This window comes from Hippoglossus hippoglossus, chromosome 8 (assembly GCF_009819705.1).
Source record: "Hippoglossus hippoglossus isolate fHipHip1 chromosome 8, fHipHip1.pri, whole genome shotgun sequence".
Taxonomy (NCBI): Eukaryota; Metazoa; Chordata; class Actinopteri; order Pleuronectiformes; family Pleuronectidae; genus Hippoglossus; species Hippoglossus hippoglossus.
In genome coordinates, this window is record NC_047158.1 from 6,562,730 (window position 1) to 6,583,022 (window position 20,293).

Below are 20,293 nucleotides of genomic sequence, written 5' to 3' on the forward strand. Positions count from 1 at the left end.
GTAAGTGCCAACTGTGCATGCTCCAGCTTCACGTGTGGAACACTAGACTGACATGGACCCTCCTTTTTAGTATGAATGCAACTGTGGGCATGTACGTGTGCCAGGAACAAGCGCCCAATGCTCAGCGGACATGCTCCACGGAAAAATATGGTAAACCCTTCAGTTAGCAAGCGATTTGTGGTTTGGACAGTGAAAATAGCCGAATATTGTTATTTAATTTGATATTTACCCGCTGAAGAACATCTATGGCCGGAAAAAATACATTTATATATATATACATTTTATCATTTAAAACGATTAGACCTTATGTATGGTTTAATTATAATGATTAAGGCAATCATATTAATAAGGGTTATAAGTGTGTGCTATAATATATGTATGTACTATAAGGGTGGTCAACACACTGGGAGGCAGGTCCCACAAACGTAGGGCCCAGTCACACACACACACAAGTGTAACAGTGGTGAGCCTTCACCTCCGGTACACACTTTTTATCTGTGCGAGCGAGGAGGCGAATAAAGCATTTGCTTCCTGTGGTGAGGCGAATCGCAGCATGGCTCCGTGTGGAGTTGAACTTTAGTGAACTTTGACCTGCAATATTCGCATTTGCATGTGTGTGACGGGGCCCCCGATCCTGCTCAGGACCCCCTGATGAGCAGCCCTGCCCTCAGAGCCTGTATTTGACAGAAGTGGACTGTGTGTGTTTATGTTCCTGTACTTATACTTTTGCGAGGGCCATTTTAAGCATAGACCCTGCAGAGTGAGGACATCTTTGGAAAGAGAGGACATTTTGGCCGGTCCTTACTTTTTCAATGGGCTGTTTGAGGGTTAAGACTTGGTTTCAGGGTTAGGGTTAGAATTAGGTTTAGGATAGGGTAATAACTTTATTTGGGTAAGGGTTAGGAATTAAGTTTGGATGGTTAAGGTAAGGGTAAGGGGCTAGGGAATGTATTATGCCAATTTGTGTGTGTGTGTGTGTGTGTGTGTGTGTGTGTGTGTGTGTGTTTGTGCACGTGTGTAATGTATGTGTGAGTGTGTATGTGTGGTGTGGTTGTTTGTAGTTTGTGTCTGTGTCTGTGTAGTGTGTGTGTAGTGTGTCTGTTAAGTTTGTTTGTGTAGTTTTTCTGTGTGTGTAGTTGGTCTGTGTAATCTGTGTGTGTGTGCATGTAGTGTCTGTGTGTGTGTGTGTGTGTGTGTGTGTGTGTGTGTGTGTGTGTGTGTGTGTGTGTGTGTGTGGTTTGTCTGTGTAGTTTGTCTATGTAGTTTGTCTGTGTAGTTTGTCTGTGTAATATGTGTGTAAGTGTAGTGACTGTGTTTGTGTGAGACCAGTGCTGGCCCTTTAAGAGCAGCAGGGGCGGGGCTCCGAGCAGCGTCTCGTCTGCGGTGTTTTTGTGTGTCTGTCAGTGAGCGCTGCTCCTGGGCCGAGGCTGCAGAAAGAGCGTCCGCGGGTTCAGGTAAGAACATGAAAACACATTTTCATTTTAAAGGGGGGGAAACTTCCGGCTCCGGTGTTTAAACGCTGTCCGTGACTCTCTCTGTCAAAGTGCGTTTCAAAGCGCGTCAGCCGAGGCTCCGTGCTGAGTGGGACTTCTTTTGTGATCCTTGCCCATTCCTCCCGGTCCTCTCTCCCCGGACTAACGGCGCCTTTATCCCCACAAACCGGCTTTTTCTCCCCCTCGCACTCGCATCACTGCTTCGCATTCGGGGTTTTCCTTTATTTTCCTCCCTCGTTTTTCGTCTCGTTCAGAGGAATAAATCCGCGGAGTCTCACGCTCGCTCCTCCGGTGCGTGTCTTTTTGTTCGGAGCATCACTGGAGGCTTCGGGCTCAGGGACGCGTCGTTACCGTGGAAATCTCTATTATCACAACAATGATGATATAAACACAAATTCTAACGCTGCTCAAAGTGGCTCTGTCATTCTGAAGTGGGAGTTTATTATGATATTTTTATTTATAGAGGAATTCTCTGCAGAAAAGCTGCACAGTGTCCCTGTGCAGCAAATTCATAGCACACTGTTATTTTCCTTATTTATTGGGCTTTTTTTCCACGTGATCTAAACTTTTACTTGATTTAACTTACCGAGTTGCAGCAGATAATCCTACTGTATATTGTTGCATTGCCAAATCTGATCCCACAAGTCATTCCAAAACCAAGCAAAACACATTTGGGTGTTTGTGTCCTTCATTATGAAACTTTTTCCATAAGCCTCCGGCTTGATCTGTTGTTGCAATCCGACCATTTCTTAATTTAATGACAGAAAGTGAAAAAGCAAAAGTGAAAAGCTCACTTGAAGACTGCATGAAGACTCATGGGAGAGGGTGGGTCTGTGCATTCTGCAAGTTCTTCATTAGTTCCAGATGTTCATCAGCTCCTCCATGCTGCTCCTTGCCCCCCTCACTTTTGCTCGTCTCCCCGCCCGAAGCTGGTCAGCGGTGGCTCAGGGGAGTTTGTATCCTCAGAAGACGGATGAGGTCCGGTGGAGTTGTGTATCAGCAGGGCAGGAGGAAGGTAAACAAGACCAAGCCTCTAATGAATCACACTTTCACAGGCGATACTTGCTGCTTTCTTGAAGGGAGCCTTCTCTGATTTCCCTTAATGAAGTAATTTAGAGGGGAAAATTCACAAATCCACGTTTTCCTCCCAGAATAACACAAGTGTTGTATGTTTAACGATGTGACATGACGTATTACATGTGTGGCACATTGTCCGGAATCATCAGTCAACTCATCAGATGTTGTTTTGATGAATTGTGCAGAACTTGGCAGGATGTGGGGGTGTAGTCATCGGCCTGTTGCACTGCATCATACAATACACCCCTGTCCTGCTGTTGTGTAATGGGCTGCTGCCTGTATTAAATCACCTTCTAGCGAATACAGCCAGCGATTGTGGCAGCTGCGTGGCATTTAAAATGGGCTCTGTCCTGTCATTCGTGCCATTACAGGCTGTAGTCTCTGGACTCCAATCATTTGTCTCCTGGGGTTTTCCTCATGTTGCAATACAGTTCAACAGAACCACAACAACTAGACAACTGTATGGTTAAAAACCAAAAACTGAACATTATACCATTCATGGAGGCCGGATGAATTGTAATAGCTTTAGCTGGGTGGAGCGAATAAACTGGCAAGTGTATAACTCCTCACTGTTTTGAGATCCAGTCAGTGTAATAACAGTGAAAGCCGACTCTTCCTCTGTGGGACCCCTGGAATCCCACCAGAGACCCCTGGGAGTCTCCCCCCCCCCAGGGCTGCAAGTTTGGGAATTTCTGATCAGGTTTGTCGGCAGCTGGAGTTTCCTACAATATTTTTTTCTTCTCCTGAGCTGGAATGTGATTGTCTCATCACAGCATTTGGACGCAGGGGTGCCGCGATGGAATGCAAGGTTATAAACCCCATTTGCACACTGGGCCACACGCCGGGCATTTAAATGGTTTAGCGAAGCTAATGAAATTACACCCTCAACCTGTCCGTCACTGTCTCGGGGCAACTACGGATTAGCTATTTGGGACAGTTTTACTGCACGATGAATGATCTGTTCTGTTAAAACGATAGACAGCAATACTTCTATTCATCGCTTGAAATAACCAGAATGTCACTCGGTAGATTGCATAACTCTGCCAAGGCCCAACAGTCTCCTAACGAAACAGCATTAGAATTCACTCGATCTGGATTTTTATTTGGACCAAATTGGACATATTCATAAATATCAGTCCCCCAAACATGCCTGATTTTATTCCATCAAGATCCATGAATTATTCTCTGAGAAATCAACAAAAATGTTAAAGAAAGTGAAAAAACTTGATAGATCCGTCCCTTGATCCGGATCCGCACCAAAATTGAATAGGTTCTTCCCTGATCCGTACCGTATCCTTCCACCAAGTTTCCTGGTGATCCACCCAGTAGTTCTTTCGTAATCTTGCCCACAAACAAACAAAAGCAGATGACACTAACCTCCTTGGCTGAGGTAATGAAGGTTATTGATACTTACATGCTGTCAAGTTTTGTTTCCTCCTATGAACCACATTCCAATCAGAAAGGAGCAAAAACCCAAATATTCTGTTTTCTTCCCATATCAGTCTATAGAAACACCTTTTTCACACAATTTGAAGATAATTAAGCAAAAAAACATTTGTATAAGAGGTGGATTAGTTTATAGGACAGGGATAAACTTGCAGCTCAGTGTTATTGTAATAACATTAGTCTGATTTGGTCAGAACAGTGAGGATTAATTAAGGGGGTTAATACTTAACTTCTCACTTAACTGTATTGATTGGAGGAACCAGAGAAGTGGTTTCAGTGAACATATGGTCTAATCTTTTGAGATGCTAGAGTCAGTAATTCTTTATCTGCTTGAATAATCTGACCTTATCTCATTTAAAAAAACTAATCACTCAGAAAAACAAGATGGACTGTTCTGTCCGGTAAAGAACACAAACATGTTGGAGTAGTTGGTGATATGTTGTCTTTACGTGCACACTGAGTCTTTCTCATCAACGACTCTCCTTGAGTCAGGAAGTAATTGATAAGATCCCAGAGAGGAACCACTTAACCAGATCGCCGCCTCAGTGAGATTACTTCCTCTGCCCTGCGCTGCCGTCCGCTCTGTACCACAACACAACTGACCCTCTAACCCCCGGAGTAGCTCTCCCTGACCAGCCCTCCGCCACATCTGACTGCTGTCTGGACTTTGTCTTCCTCCCCTCCAGACCCCCAGAGTTTCCTCAAAGCCTTGCAGAGTTCAGCCTCTCTGCTAGGCATCACTCTTAATCCCCACCTCCACAACTGAACAGGAATTTTCCCCCCCAATTTTTTTTTTTTTCTCGCGTGTCTCTTTTTTCCGGTGCCGCTCCTTGCCGCTCAGTCCCACCCTTGCTCAGTTTCCTGTTGGAGGTCAGCACAATGACCAATAGCAGCCTGAGCGAGTGTTTACTCTGCTCCTGTTCCAGGAGTAATGTGAGCTCGCCGGCCCCTCCCTTTGGCCGTACTCTAGCCAGCACCAGACTTCTGCAGCCCAGCGCCGTCTGCTCCTCCATACCACCACTCCTTAATGTAAAAAACAGGGCTTTTTCCTCAATGTGCAGCAAACCCTGGAGGAGACGTCCCATTGGGTTATGCTTTGTCCTGAGCTCAGAGCCCCAAGAAAACCACACGTCCCATCCGCCACACAAGAGCTGGCTGTGTTAACCATGTTGATATGAGATCATCTGGCCTCCGTACACATGACGAAGGCCCCCGTCTATCGAGCAGTGACGTCCCCCGCCCGCCACATTACGCTTGGTGACAAATGGCTTTTGTTGCCTCTACATTTAGCATTCTGTTGCTCTTCAGGAGAGAAATTAGATGACGCTTAATTTCCTGATTTATTATTCATTCAGGACCAGTTGGCTGAATGAAGCCATCTGTTCTGCAGGGTGAGGAGGAGGACAGAGAAGTCCTCGTATATGAAGCAACAACCGTGTCTCCTGCTGTGATCTCAGTGTAACATTTAAAACTCTTTTGCGTGTCTATTTTAAGGATTTTGTGGCCTCCAAACAACAATCAGTTTTTTTTTTTAAGTTAAACAAAGTGCAGCTTCTCAGAAGGATTCTCCATTGTCGGCCTATTTTTGGGAGTGGAATGCACAAATGATGGTAATCTTCTAGGCGGAGCCATTTAAGATTTTGAGGAAAGGTCCTTTGAAACTTTATTTACTCATTGTGAGCGGTTCCTTGCAGCTCCATGTGTCTGATGTTCCCCCTGCAGTAAGGGGAGTAGACTCTGTCCTGATGTCAGCAGCTGGATTTGCAGTGATTCACGCTGGTGGAGTTCAGATCAGAGAACAGTCATGGTCTTCTCATTCGAGAAGTTTCCATCTAAAACTCTCAGCAGCATTTCTTTTTTCTTGTCCCCCCCCCTCCGCTTGGAGTTGTGCCTTTCTTTCCTCACATTCCCACTCAGTTTTTTCCTCCCACCCTCCCTCACATACTGTACTGCTCTCCGCTGCTTTCTCCCTCTCTTACCCCTGCTCCTTTTTTCCCCCTCCTCTTGCTCACTTGCGCTCTCCTTCTCCTTGTTACTCTTTCTCCTGGGCTGGGAGGAAGTGACTGGGTTGTTTCGGGATCCTTCGGGAATAGAAAGATGGAGCTCCCTTTCCTGTAACCCTTTCTTCATCTCTGTTTTGTAACATCAATCAGCTTGGTTTGAAGTGTGCCGGTGAAGCTGTGTCAATTCGGAGAACCTTTATTTTGCGAAGCTGGAAAAGGAAAAGCTGCATTTTGCTGCAATGTTTTCAAATCAAAAAATCTATCATCACTCTGGCAAATTTATCATCGCGTAGACAGACAATTTAAAAACGGTTAAATCACTTGGCTTTCACATCAACCGTGCCCTCACCTCAATAAATCAACTTAAAAGCTGCAGCGATGTTTGTGGATCTGTGGGAGTGTTCAGGCCTGGGACCGTGTTGGGGGATCTGTGTGTTTTCATCTGCGCCATGTGGGAGTCGATGGGAGTTCAACTTGTCTGCTGTAATGTTTGGCTTTCGTCTCACACAAGTATTCCGGCAGGCTTCGTTCACTCTCTTAAATCCCATCATTTGAGAGTCATTTTTGATATTGAATAATTAAGTTACAATCGGGACGTATTGATTGGTATGTGTTTTGTACAGTATCTCACATTATTGCAAGAAAGGATAGTGAGTCTTCCTGGAGCCTTGGGCACTGATGAATCGAGATATCGGTTCTGCTCCCTGTATTTCCAGATTCTGTCGGTGTGTGTGGGTCCTTAACGGCACTTCATCAACTGTTTGTTTGTTTTGAGGCAAATTTCCTCGCCGCACACTCACTCACACACAATCACACACACACACACACACACACACACACACACACACACAGTTTCTCTCTGTCGCACTCACACTCTCTCTCTCTCTCTCGCCAAGATGCCCCTCCTTGCTTTATATTAGAACCAGCTGTGGAACTGGAGGCAGAATGAATGGCTCTTTGTGATTTGGCTGTCGTTCCAGTCCAAAAGGTCTGTTTCTGCCCCCCCTCTGCCCCTCAACTCTCTCTGGTATCGGCATGACAACAATATGAAACAATGGCCCGAACAACAGCACATCTTGTTATGATGTTACGCAAAGGTTACAGTGTTTTTCAAGGCGGCGAGGCCCTCCAACAAAATGTCCTCCGCGCTCGCACATCACCCTGAGCAGCCGCAGCCGAGGCGTGAGAATCAGCAGACACGGTCATGCAGCTTATCTTGGTGGACATGTACGCTGAGCAAGTAGCAGGGAACGCATTTACAAGGCTCGTGAAATCAGTCTAGCCTTAAGTCTTTTCAAGATAATGTGTGCAGATGATGGCTTTTCTTACCAAACTGGAGGGTGTGTATCAACGTGTGTATGTGCCAATGTATTTGGGAGGCAAGAAAACACAAAACATTGCCCAGTCAAATGACAGGGAGGCTCCCAGCCTTGAATTGATTAGAGAAGCTTGAATTGGAGAAAGGAATGAGGTGGGGGAAAGTTTGCAGAGAGCTGGGAGAGAAGGAGAGCTACTTTGCACAGGGTCTTCACCCAGGTTGCTCTACGAGGAGGTCGGAGAGTCACTAGCATCCCATGGGGGCACACTGTTCACGTCCGGTTTGTCAGTCAAAGCCACAGGAATGTTTTGGGATGTTTTTTCTGTCTTTGCAACCTTGTGTTTATAGTCTTGCGGGGGCCACTCTTTCGTAACCTGTCATAGTTTCTGACAACAGAGGTACATGCCTTCATTGGTTATTACTGTCTACCCCTGATGACTACTATGTCTGGATATCTTTTTTTGTTGTCATGTGATTTGCACTTGTCTGAGCAAAAAGTCCAACTTTGAGTTTTTTCTCGTCTCCCCCCACAGGTGCCGACTGTAACAGTGCAAGAGAAGGAAGGGAGAGCGAGGAGCCTTGGGGGAGGAGAGATCCCGTCACTTTCTCGCAGGGCAAGCAGCTGGTATGATGCGGAAAAATAAATCCCTCTTTTCCTAATTCACAAACCATTCTCAGGCTTGAGCAGAATAGCAATCACCAAAGGCTGAGAGAGTCAGCAGTGGAAAAATCAACTCTGGGTGGCGGGAAGAATTGGTATTTCTGACTTTGCAATGCTGAGGTCCTAATCCTTTGCAATGGCAATAATAATTAGGTGACTCAATGAATGGATGCAATGGGTTTGATGAACGCGGGTGAAGTGACCTCGAAATGAAGCCTGGCATTTTAAATCACTCTTCTGGGTGGTCTCTATCCTCCGGTGCACCAAAGACACAGGAATCTACAGTGTATATACAGACTGTACATCAAATCCAGTTTTTAATCCACAAGATTATGCTTGCTAACCTGTGGTTGTAGATAAATTAACCTGAAGCTTCCTTGTATGTACACATCTCTTTATCAGCTGCTGATAGAGGTCAGAGAAGCTACAGGGTAACGCGCAGTTATTCTCGTGACATTTTACAGGACACACTGCAGATGTGTAATTTGTGCTGGATGACCTGCATCTTACCCCCTGAGGGGTGCCTTAATCTTAATAGCAGGGGAATGGGAGGGAGTACACCAGGCGATGTTAACTTCCTTTTAGTATGGTATGCAGCTGTAGCGGGAGGTGTGGGGGTTGACGAAATGGGTGCACGGCGTTTGTCCTGGACGAGGCTGGCGCGGGGGAGAGTCGTCTGAAGAAGCACGGCGCTGGGGAAGGGCGCACACTGGTTTCTGTTCAGATGTCATCTCAAAGGAACCCTGTTTGAGAGAGAGGGAGGGAGAGAGAGAGAGGGGGGGGGGAGAGAGAGAGGGGGGGGGGAGAGAGAGAGAGAGGGAGGAAGGTCAACCACTCCTCCAACCCTCACCACACACTCACACTGAGGGGGAAATGCATACACACATGCTATCACATCGGAAACACCCACTGTGGGAGAAGCAGATGTGGAGGCCCGGTGGTGTGGACGATTTTTTCTTTTTCAGGGGAGGAAGGGCACCCAGAGAGGCAATGACGAAAAAAGTATAGAGAATCACCGGAGTGTGAGAGTGAAGATATAATTTGAAGGAGCAGAAAACTGCTTTTTGGAAGTCAAAGGGGGAATCGCCCGGACCGTGTGATCTGTCATGTCCGCACCGCCGGGATGGTCGGTCACTAAACTGCAGACTCTAATTATATCTCATCAACTGTCCCCTGTCAGCACTGTCCTCCACCCTCCTGTACACACTCACTTTCTCACACACACACTCACTCATGCTGTCTCACTCCCAACCACTCTCACTTTCTCACACATGAAGTCATACGCACACGGCACCGTACAGCACATAATCCGTCTCACACTTCTCATTCCATACTGAAAATAAACACACTCTCACAGTGTGTGATGGCGGCAGGCAGCCAAAACCTCCTGGAGTTGCTGTTAATTCTTCTTTTTTAATGTGTCGTGAAATTATTCCAGATCAGTGTAAACACTGAGAGGAAAGAGCGCTTTTGAGATCTTGTGTTTTTTGGATCCTCCATTTTGCTAAATCTTTTTTCTTGTGTTTAGATGTCATGTAAAGCAGTCTTAAAATGTACAAATGGGACATCTGATTAATTCCATATGTGGAAGAGGAAATATATAACTATTGGAGATCTATCAAATTAAATTGTACGATTGGAATTAGGGCTGGGCAATAAAACAATATCCACAATTATTGCAATATAATTTTCACATATAGCAATATAACAAAAGCCCAATATATAGATATCAATATAATGCACGAGAAAGCACAGTGAGGAGGAAGAATAATTGATCAACCTCAGATTTGTAAAAACAAAAAGAGCTGTTTATCAAGTTTTTGTCATATTTGGGTCATATTTGTTCCAGCTATTTTTAACTGGTGACCTCTTATGAAGAAACACTGTCTTGTTGATATCATGTATTATGATAGGATGAAAAACTGAACCATGAGTTAAGTTTAGAGTAAATTCCAGTACAACCCGAATTTGTGTAGCAAGTTTCTTCTTCTCTCCTATTATACATGCATATATTTGACTTCTCTCTGTTAGCCCATTTGTTTGTGTCATTCAGCAATGAAAGTAGATTACTTCAATAAAACACAGATCCAAATCACCCACTGACAAGCTCTACTACAATAAAGTTTTACTTATCAAACTTGAAATAAATCATTTTGTGACATTTATCGTGATAAATATTGACATAAATTGTATCTTGATACCATTTTTGGCTATATTGTCCAGCACTAATAAATATCATAAATACTTTTAATTCCATTGATTTATTGACTTAGTATGGCAGGGTCAGTATGTGCACACAGAATATTTCCATCCCTGACTGTGTGTGTGTGTGTGTGTGTGTGTGTGTGTGTGTGTGTGTGTGTGTGTGTGTGTGTGTGTGTGTGTGTGTGTGTGTGTGTGTGTGTGTGTGTGTGTGTGTGTGTGTGTGTGTGTGTGTGTGTGTGGCTATCTTGGTATGAGAGGGCACTGAAGGGACACAGATAAGGGAAAATCACACCGAGACGGACAACAGGACTTTAGAAATACCAAGTCAGTTCAGTCAGTGTTTCCAAGTGTCCTACTTTTCCCACTGAGCCAGCAGTAGTGATGAGGGTCACAAGAAGCAGCTTTAAACCAAAGTGAACTGAGTGTGTCCTAAATAAAAAGCAAAGTGGAGGTTTGCTGTCCAGACTTTTGATCTTAGGCCTTTAAAGTCTGCAACCAAGTTCAACTGGCTGACTCTGTGGATGGCTTAAACATTACATCCACCAGTTCCCACAAAGTGATGACCTAGAAAGTTAATCTTTTCCAAGCAGACACAAACTCAGAGGCACAGCCACTACGACATCACCGGCACTGGGTTTCTCTCTGTGGGAGGAAACAAAACCAGAATCTTTTGTTTCTGGTATGAAAAAATGCATTCTAGTATACTCTCAGCAGTTCACTATGCTTTCTTTGTTATAGTTATGTGGAAGGAAATGGAGAGAGACAGTGACCGGCTGAAACCTCCTGATCGTCAGCTGATGTTGAGAGAGGGGGAGAAATCGCCAGAAAAAGCATAAAGAGAGAGGAAAGAGGAGGAGGGGGAGAGATGTGGAGAAAGCGAGGGAGAGAAAGCAGAGAGTGTCTGTAAAACCTGATTCGAGAGGCGAACTTAGCGTGTGCGCAGATGATTCCTAATAAGGTTGTAACTGGCAGTCTCAAAACCCTCGGTCCTGGAATTAGCCGCTGCCAGGAAACTTCTTCTCTCGATGCTAAGAACAGAAACAAACACACAATCGACTGCGACCCGCTGCACAGCGAAAAATGAACGGATAAAAGGCGGGGGATGAGGTAGTGAACGAAGCAGAAAAACTATTTTTCTGAACATAATACAAAAAGATCAAAATGCCCCCCCCCCCCCCCCCAAAAAGCAATAAGTTATTGGTCAAATAGGAGCCACATGTAGTGAAGCACTCACATCTGTACAGTGTAAACACTTTAAACACTGATCTTATCAGGATTCTAGTGGGCATACGCAATCATGCATTATTAACTCCTGTCTTGTTATTTCTGCAAGAGAAGGAACTTCTTGTTCTTGTTATTTCTTATTTTTAATAGTTGGTACGTACAACTGTCTCCTCACAGCTAGAAGGTTCCCGGTTTGAATCCCGAGTTTTCTTCAGGTGCTCCGGTTTACTCTAACTGTGTGTTTGGCCTGCGATATGCTGGCGACCTGTCAAGGGTGTACCCGGCCTCTCGCCCAATCTTAGCTGCTATTGGCTCCAGCTCCCACCGTAACCCTCAAAGCATAAGATGTATAGATAATGGATCAATGGATGGATGGATGGATTGAAATGCTTGTTCCTAATTTCAAACTCAATCTGTCTCCACAGGTGAGAGTTGGTGGATGACTGTTTGAAAACCAGCCACAGGCTCATCATGGCTCAGGTGCTGCATATGGACCCCGGCTTCCCAGGTGCAACCAACATTTATTTTGATTTCATATTCATGTTTTATAAACTGTCGAGTCCACTTGTAAGTAATGTAGTACTTACGATATCCCAACACTTTCCAGGTAGGGTTATGGGGAACTGCATGATTCCATTTTGTGCCTAATTTGGAGATTGCTTCAGAGTTCATACATAAACACACAGTAGCCCAGAGTTAATGCTATTTTCTAAAGTCTGAGCCCAAGATTAGACGCAGATTTCCGTTTGTTTAAAGTTGATTTCCTTCCCCTCAGGGAAACTCAACCCACCTGCTCCCCCTTCCCTGCACGGCAAAGAACAGGAGGCGCCCTACTCAGTGGAGACCCCCTATGGCTACCGTCTGGATCTGGACTTCCTCAAATATGTGAACGACATAGAGAAGGGAAATACTATTAAGAGGGTGCCTATCCAGCGCCGGCCACGCTATGGCTCCCTGCCCCGTGGTTATGGCTATGCCGGCTCCTGGTGGACGTCCACGGAATCTCTGTGCTCCAACACAAGCATGGACAGCCGCCACTCCTCCTTCTCCTACTGCGCTCCAGGCTTTCACACGACGCAGAGACCCAGCTTCAGCACTGCCCGGGTGGAGAAGACCCTTTTGGATGCACGCAGGAAACTGGAAGAGGAGAAAGAGGGGCGTAGATTCTCCAACCTGGGCAGCATGCACAGCAGTGTGGCAGGCTCTAACACCTCCATCAGCAGTGCACACAGCTTCAATCGGGCCCATGGTGGAGGTGGATCCTTCACCCCAATGAGTTCTGGCTTGTCCACCCCGGTGACCCCAACACCAGCCCACCTGCAGCATGTCAGGGAGCAGATGGCATCAGCCCTCAGGAAGATAAGGGAGCTGGAGGAGCAGGTGAAGACCATCCCTGTGCTCCAGGTGAAAATCTCTGTGCTGCAGGAGGAGAAGCGGCAACTCAGCGTCCAGCTGAAGAGCCAAAAATTCCTGGGTCACACTATGAGTTTTAACCGAGGTCGTTCCAGAGGGGAGCTCTATATCGACATCCCAGAAGAAGAACAGAGCACTGGAGCTAAAAGCAGCAACAAACCAGCAGGCCCACTGTCTCCCACTACGCCAGAGGGCCCTAAACAAGACTCTGGGTGTGAGATTGAGGACACAGTAATCGTGGGTGGAGCCCGGCCGGATGCAAAACGGGAAGTGCGCACTGTCGGGGTGGGACCAGAGGCCTCGAGGGGCACTCGTCAGGTGGGAGTCGGAGTTCGGGAGGAGGACCTGGGGCTGGTGCCTGAGAAAGAGGCTCTTAAGAATCAAGTGGGTCAGCTTGAGGGCAAGCTAAAGAGGACAATGCAGGAGCTGCAAGCTGCACAGCAGCAGGTCGCATCAGTCCAGAAAGCTCCTCAGGCAGAGCATCCGGTCATGGCTACCAGCATGGGTTGGCAGGAGCCACAGGGCAGCAGCCTGCACACTCTGGTCAGCTTCACACAGCAGCCCCAACAGACACAGCAGAGGACTGTGGGAATCCAGGTGTACACACTGGAGCAGCCCACAGTGGTAGAGGTGGGCACGCTGCTCCGTGCAGAGACCTGCAGCTCCCCCTCCCCCCTCCCAGCTGGTGGACTTTCAGAGGGCTACCACATAGGACAAGCTGAAGGTCAGGATCCACCTTGTAGTGTATGACCAAGAATACGCGTTACCAGTTTATTACTTATAGCCAAACAGTGAAATACAGTCCAATGCTGCAGGCTTTTATGAAGCAAGTTCTTTGATTGTGTCAGTGAGCTTTTGAGCCCCTGATGTTTTCTGTCACCTCTGTATGTAAATTGGAATATACATCACTTTTAGAAACAACTCTGAATTTAACTTGAGTCTGAGAAAATACCACAGAGTGAATCAGCACCTCTCTGACCTTCAGACTGGATATTATAATCCAGAATTGTGTACATTTGTGCATTTTATTGAGTTGTATTTGATTGTATTTATGAAAACAAACCTTGGATCATTTTTTTAAATTTTGTTTATTTGTAGACCTCTATAAGATTGATCATTTGATGAGTTAAGGTTCGAAAGTTGACTGTGTCTCTGTCTCACAGATGTTCTGGTTGAGCTACCGATCGCTGTCAGCTCCAAGCAGGTGCGCGACGTCCTAAAGAGCGAGCTGTCCACCTCTGTCCCTGTGGCTAGTCCTGCCATCGCTGTCGGCACATCTATAACTCAGATTAGTTTGATGCAATCTAAAGGAGGAGAGACTCACCTGCATACAAACACAGAGGCTGTCCATTCACAAGAAGGACCCAAGACAGGTAACTGGACTGTGCTCTGTTAAAAACACAATGATTCTAACTTGTTTTAATTAGCTGACATGCTACCGGCTGTATGTGTGATTACTGTTGTCTTTTCCAGCCTCGTCTCCTCAGTCTCTGAGGTCCATCATGAAGCGGAAAGCAGAGGGTGAACCAGGGTCTCCTTCCACTAAGAAAAACCTGCAGTTTATTGGGGTCAATGGAGGGTAAGTGTCAGTGATTACAGACCACAAGTCAGTCATTTCCATTCCCTTAGTGCTGAGGAAGGCACTTTCTTCCCTGGTAATAGTTTCATCCTAGATCTGGAATGTTAAATTCTTCCACACATCGTTTGCTCTTACCAAGGGTCAGAGACCCCGTTCAGACCCGGTATTAACATCGATCCTGAGTGGTCTAATCACAAGTGGTCAACACTATGCACTGGTATGAATGCACCTAAATGCGTCCTGAGATCCAAGCACTCAGACGGTCTAGGACGCATGTGGCCAAAATCCTTTAGCTGTGTGAACACAAATGCATCCTGGGACACATACTGTATGAAGCACCGGCAACTCAGCTGACGTCCTTTGTCCCGCTACAGGTTCAAAATGAATTAAAGTATTTTGACACTTCTCAGTGCCCATACGTTGATTTATTTGTGCCACCTTAGTATTAGTATAACTGTATTAACATGGACCACCACATAATGATTGAAATGAAGAAAATCTTATTTCATTTTAAAGCTATGCACATTGAGATACACGGCCTCTCCTGGCTCACTACTGACACACACCCATGCACACATGCACAAATACACTTAGAACAGACATATCTCAGCTTTTCACTTATGATCTGATTTCTCAGGACACGTGTTAATACCAGGACTAAACAGGGCCTGAGTTACAAAGTGTATTTGCATTTTCTGCTTATGTGCGATAGTAAAACAGGTTTGAGTTAGAGTTTGACTTTTGATCGTATTCTTTTCTTGCAGTTATGAATCCACATCATCAGACGACAGCAGCAGTGAGACTTCAGATGAGGCGAGTGACTCCAGTGAATATCACGAGGCCCGAGAAAAACTGCCAGAATCCTCCGTCCTGCACCAGCAAACAACCCACACTGTGGTCTCTCAGCCCCTAGAAAGCAACAGTGCACCTCAGCAGACTGCCGCCGAACTACCAGCCGTCGTTCCAGAAACACAGCAGAGCCCCAGCCAGTCTGCAACAGCAACACTGCCAGACACAGTGTCCCAGTCACCAGCAACGGACACTGTTGTGCAAAAATGTGCCTCACAGCCACCAGCCTCTGGCCCCACCCCGACTCCTCCGTGTCCAGCAAACTACTCTGCCTCCACAGAGACCACCAGCCAGTCATCAGAAATGCACACAGTCACACAGGAGATCAGCTCCACGACATCGAGCTCGGAACCGTCTCCTGGGCAAAGCTCCACGCAAGTTACCTTCTCTTCATCGTTGTGTGTCACTAAAACCACTGAGGTTACCGAGCAGCAATACACCGTCCAGTCAGAAGCCACTGTCCTCTCCGGCCAATCGCAGTCAAATCCAGCAGCTGAAAGCGACACGACTGACACAGCATCAGAGAAACAAGTCAGGTAAACAAACATACAGTTAGACAGACAGTCTGTCTGTGAGCATCAAGCTGCGAGTGACAGTGACTGACAGTGTGTCGTTTCTTTGTCTCTCTCAGACTGGAGCTGAGTGACGGCCTGATGTCGGCTCTGAGCGCCCTGCAGAAAGCCCTGGGGGAATCCAATGCCTTCAGCCAACAAGGAGCAGTACGTGTTCAATTCAGATTATTAAACATGATAACAACAATCAATACTGCTTCTCAAAGAGGTTATGTTCTCGCCCCCTGTCTGTTTGTTTGTTTGTAAGCAAGATTACACAAAAATAACCGAATGGATTGCCATGAAACTTGATGGAAGGATGAGTCATGAAAGAACACATTCAATTTTGGCATCGATCTAGATTACGGGGAGCGAATCCAGGAGTTTTCTTTTCATGATTTTCTTTTCTCGATGAAAAAAATCTGTCACCTTAAGGCAACTGATATCTATGAGTGTGTGAAATTAGGTGTAGCTCGATTGAGTTTAAGAGGACTGTTGGGCCTTGGTGTAGGCGCTCTACCTAGTGCCAGCAACAAGCAGAATCACCTCACGGATTGATTTGTCTTTAGCACACATTAGTAGAGAAAAGCAAATAAACAACATTTATTTCAGCATTAAATAGCACATTTCCTGTATGTTTCTTCTGAGGTCTGTTTGTGATGCTCAGTCTGCATTTCCACACCTGTCTCTCAAGTGACCGTGTGTCCTCATTGTGTCTGACCTCAGAGAGCGGCCTACACCACCGTGCTGCAGGAGTGGCTACGCGTGTCCTGTCACAAAGCCGCAGACACGGCTGTCGTCAAGGCCTATATGGACGCCTTCGCCTCCGTCTCCCGTCAGCTGCTGGAGTTTGTGATCAACATGGCCGATGGCAATGGGAACACGGCGCTTCACTACACCGTCTCCCACTCCAACTTCCCCGTGGTGAAGCTGCTGCTGGACACTGGTGAGCTGTGTTTGCATCTAGCTGTGTTACAATGCATTGCCTCTGTAGGCCGAGTAGTGAAGCCAAAATGTAGATGGTCTGGTCTACGGAGGATTTCCTATTTACATCACCTGCTCTTACCATTGTATGGTTGGCTACTTTTATCCGCTTTTGCAGCCTCCGAAGGACTAAAATTAATTTAGTAGAAATCAGAGAATACCAGAGATAAGATAAAACAAGACTGACTTTAGCCTGGATGTGAATAACCATGTTTTCTGTGTTTTTCCTGAAACTAAAAAAATTTAAAAATTCACATTTTGAAATAAATACTGACAAAACATAATAGGAAATTATGATCCAGCTTTGATTGAAATCAAAATATGTGAATTTTAATGGATTTGTTTAATATTTTAAATTTAACAAATTCTACTGCATCGATCATTAGTGTCTTGATAGAATCCTTTCTCCAGTAAGTACTTCATCCCTGTTATTGTCTGTGCTGCTTTTGTGTCTCCTCTCACACTGATTGCCGTGTGCACATTACAGGCCTATGTAATGCTGACAAGCAGAACAAGGCGGGCTACACAGCCATCATGCTGACAGCTCTCGCTGCCTTCCACTCTGACAGTGACCTTCAGACCGTCCTGCAGCTGCTGCGCACAGGGGACGTCAATGCCAAGGCCAGCCAGGTGTGCCCTCTACTGCTCACTAGCTTGTATTGCATCTCCATACACAACCAAACACATATCAGAGCTGTAATAGTGTCTACAGGTGTTGTTTCTCACGATGCAGAGCAGGGTTTGCTGTGCAGATGCACACTGCAGCATGTAAACAAACGTTTGTAATTTAGCTCCACATGTTGAAGATGATGTTACATTTTTTTTAATGATGTGTGTTTTGTAGGCCGGTCAGACAGCGCTGATGCTAGCAGTCAGCCACGGCCGAGGGGACATGGTGCGGGCGCTGCTCTCCTGTGGGGCACAGGTCAACATCCGCGATGATGACGGCTCCACAGCGCTCATGTGTGCCTGTGAACATGGTCATGTGGACATTGTGCGTCAGCTACTGTCTGTGCCGGGGTGTGATGCCACTCTCACCGATAATGTAAGCCTAGTATCCTCCCTTCCTACCTCTATCTCTTTTTTTGGACAAACCCATGATCGCTTTGTTGTGGTGTTTACAGGACGGCAGCACTGCGCTGTCCATCGCCCTGGAGGCCAGCCAGAACGACATCGCTGTTCTTCTGTACGCTCACCTCAACTTTGCTAAGCCTCCTTCTCCGGTGAGTGTTCTCCCACACACAAGTGTGTCATCTAAAGTGACTTGTTTTAGATGAACCACTTTACGCCAACATTCTACAACAAGTTAAATCTGTCAAAGACGAGAGATTTTCCATAAATTCGTCCGTCCACTCACATTTGCCTCAGTGAGGCACAATGTACTGCAGCCAAATTACTTCTTTAGCTTTTAAAGGGAGTGGAGAGGGTTGTTCTGGGAATTGTAGGAAATCATAAACTAAAGAAGAACTGTAGATGTCGAAGATTAAAGGTACAAGAAAATATCGCATTTGCACAAATTAACTTTTTGAAATCGTCTAAACATCAGAAATGATGTTTATATCTGAATCATAGAAGCATGAACGTATCAGAATTCTCGCTTTACAGCAGCAGGAAATGTAACTGTACAGAATATGAAGTTGTTCTCCTTTAAACCAGGTTCATCAATAGGCTGTTTCATAGATTTTTTGCAGTATACATGGCACATCAATCAGTACAACTTTATTTACATAGCACCTTTCAAATAAATTAAATCCAATTCAAAGAGCATTACAAGTGATTGATAAAATTAGTTAAAACGTTCATATTTCGAGACTAAGAAGCTACTGAATAGCCTGACACTCTGAAAATACATAAAAGTTCTCATCTATAATACTTTTGTTTTGTTTTTTTACTAGGTTACACCTAAGTCTCCTCTCTTGGGCTCGTCTCCTCCTTCCGGGGAAATGAAATAAACCACGCTCCTTCTGTATCTCAACAGCCAATCCACTGCAACTGCTCATATCACAGTGTGATCTTTTTATTTCATTGTGTAATTAAGAAACTTTGTGTTTTTGTGCGTGTGTGTGTGTGTATGTATGTGAGTTAGACTGTTTGTTTCCACCCTCCATAATTTAAGTTCAAGATAATGTGCAGATAATTACATGACAGCTTGCACCATTGTTACCTGTTGCTCTTTGTACACAGTCGTCTTTTCTTTTTTTAGTTTTTATCACAGTGCTTCTTAAAAACATGGATTTCTTGTGTGGCACAATCTGAAGAAGTGAACACAGAAAGTTCTGTATAAACATCAGTGTAGGGTGAGAATAATCCAGCTGTCGACACAGTTTTTAGTGGCACCATCAAAACTCTTCACCACAATCACATTATACAGTTGTTTTTATTTCACACCAATCTCATATTAGTTTCTCTATAAAGCAATATGTTGTCAATGTAATTCATGCAATGGTTGTTCCACAGCAGCATCGTTATGTGTGACCATCACAGTCATTTGGAATAACAAAAGCCACTTCTCTCACATCAGATAAGTGTCCTTGCATCAACTAGCTCATTGGTGCCACAAAAATTCAACACAGAAAACACCAGTTCAACAATATATCAATATTTATACACAGGATTTATTTACACAAGAGTATTTTTGATATAGATTTTTTTTTTTAAATTCATGACGTCCAAGGATCGTGATTTTTAATTCCCAGGCAGTTACACCTTTTTAACCAGAGGACAAAATTTTATTTTATGAGTCGACGACATTTCCCAAAGATGTATTTCTCCTATCAGCTCTGTGACAAACTGTATAATGTGGTGATAGGATGAACACAGGCTGTGTTGTTCTCTGAAGGCTACGGTACTTTGGTCTTTGTTTTGTTTTTTATAACTGAAGGTAAATAGGATGGTTGTAAAGAAAGATTAGAGCGTGTCTGTGTTTGTAATATTCTGTAGTTAAAAGATTTAACTTTGTTGAGAAACGACTGAAGGCGCTGGTGGAGCCACCTCTACCACGGTAAGATTCGTCAGGGAACTAGGAAGTGACTGATCGGGGGTCTATAACGGACGTGACATGTAAGATATGAATTTCAAAATAATATATGTCAATATAAACTGCCTAAAATCAAATTCTTTGAACAAACGTGCACAGGCTATTGATGTCAAAATTTCTATTACTTTTTAAAAGTTTTTTCACAATTTTTATTTCCACTTTTAAGCAATTCAACTTTTATAAACTTTCAATTTTTTAATTTAAGTATCTATCTTTTTATACATGTAGAATTTTTAAGCTCACGCTGACTTAACATAACCACACAGCTCTTCAGTTGCTGTTTTATGAAGGTTTATCTGAAAATCCAGTTTGTGTTGCTTCTCGTGTGTTTTTGGAAAAAAAATATAAATAAATGTGGACCACACTGTCTCTCTTGCGTTCATTCAGTATTTCTTTAGTTTGCATGTAAATCGTCCCCAGTCGTGTAAAATATGGTTAAAAGAAGTTTCAGAG

The 20,293-nt window shown here is 44.8% G+C and overlaps 1 protein-coding gene across 1 annotated transcript; it reads left to right on the plus strand.

Moving 5' to 3' along the window:
- Positions 1–1,388: 1,388 nt before the first annotated feature.
- Positions 1,389–20,209, plus strand: kank2 (KN motif and ankyrin repeat domains 2). The gene is made up of 13 exons (XM_034593438.1): positions 1,389–1,454; positions 7,871–7,962; positions 11,853–11,935; positions 12,203–13,564; positions 14,004–14,213; positions 14,314–14,419; positions 15,184–15,804; positions 15,900–15,987; positions 16,546–16,765; positions 17,291–17,433; positions 17,648–17,848; positions 17,928–18,026; positions 18,699–20,209. The coding sequence occupies exons 3-13, from the start codon at positions 11,899–11,901 to the stop codon at positions 18,753–18,755; spliced, it is 3,144 nt and encodes a 1,047-aa protein (XP_034449329.1). The 5' UTR covers positions 1,389–1,454; positions 7,871–7,962; positions 11,853–11,898; the 3' UTR covers positions 18,756–20,209.
- Positions 20,210–20,293: the final 84 nt, after the last annotated feature.

Coding starts and splice junctions, on each gene's coding strand:
- kank2 (XM_034593438.1), top strand. CDS start 11,899: ATGGCTCAGGTGCTGCATATGGACCCCGGCTTCCCAG. Junction 14,420..15,183: donor TTTATTGGGGTCAATGGAGG/GTAAGTGTCAGT, acceptor CTTTTCTTGCAG/TTATGAATCCACATCATCAG. Junction 16,766..17,290: donor GAAGCTGCTGCTGGACACTG/GTGAGCTGTGTT, acceptor TGCACATTACAG/GCCTATGTAATGCTGACAAG.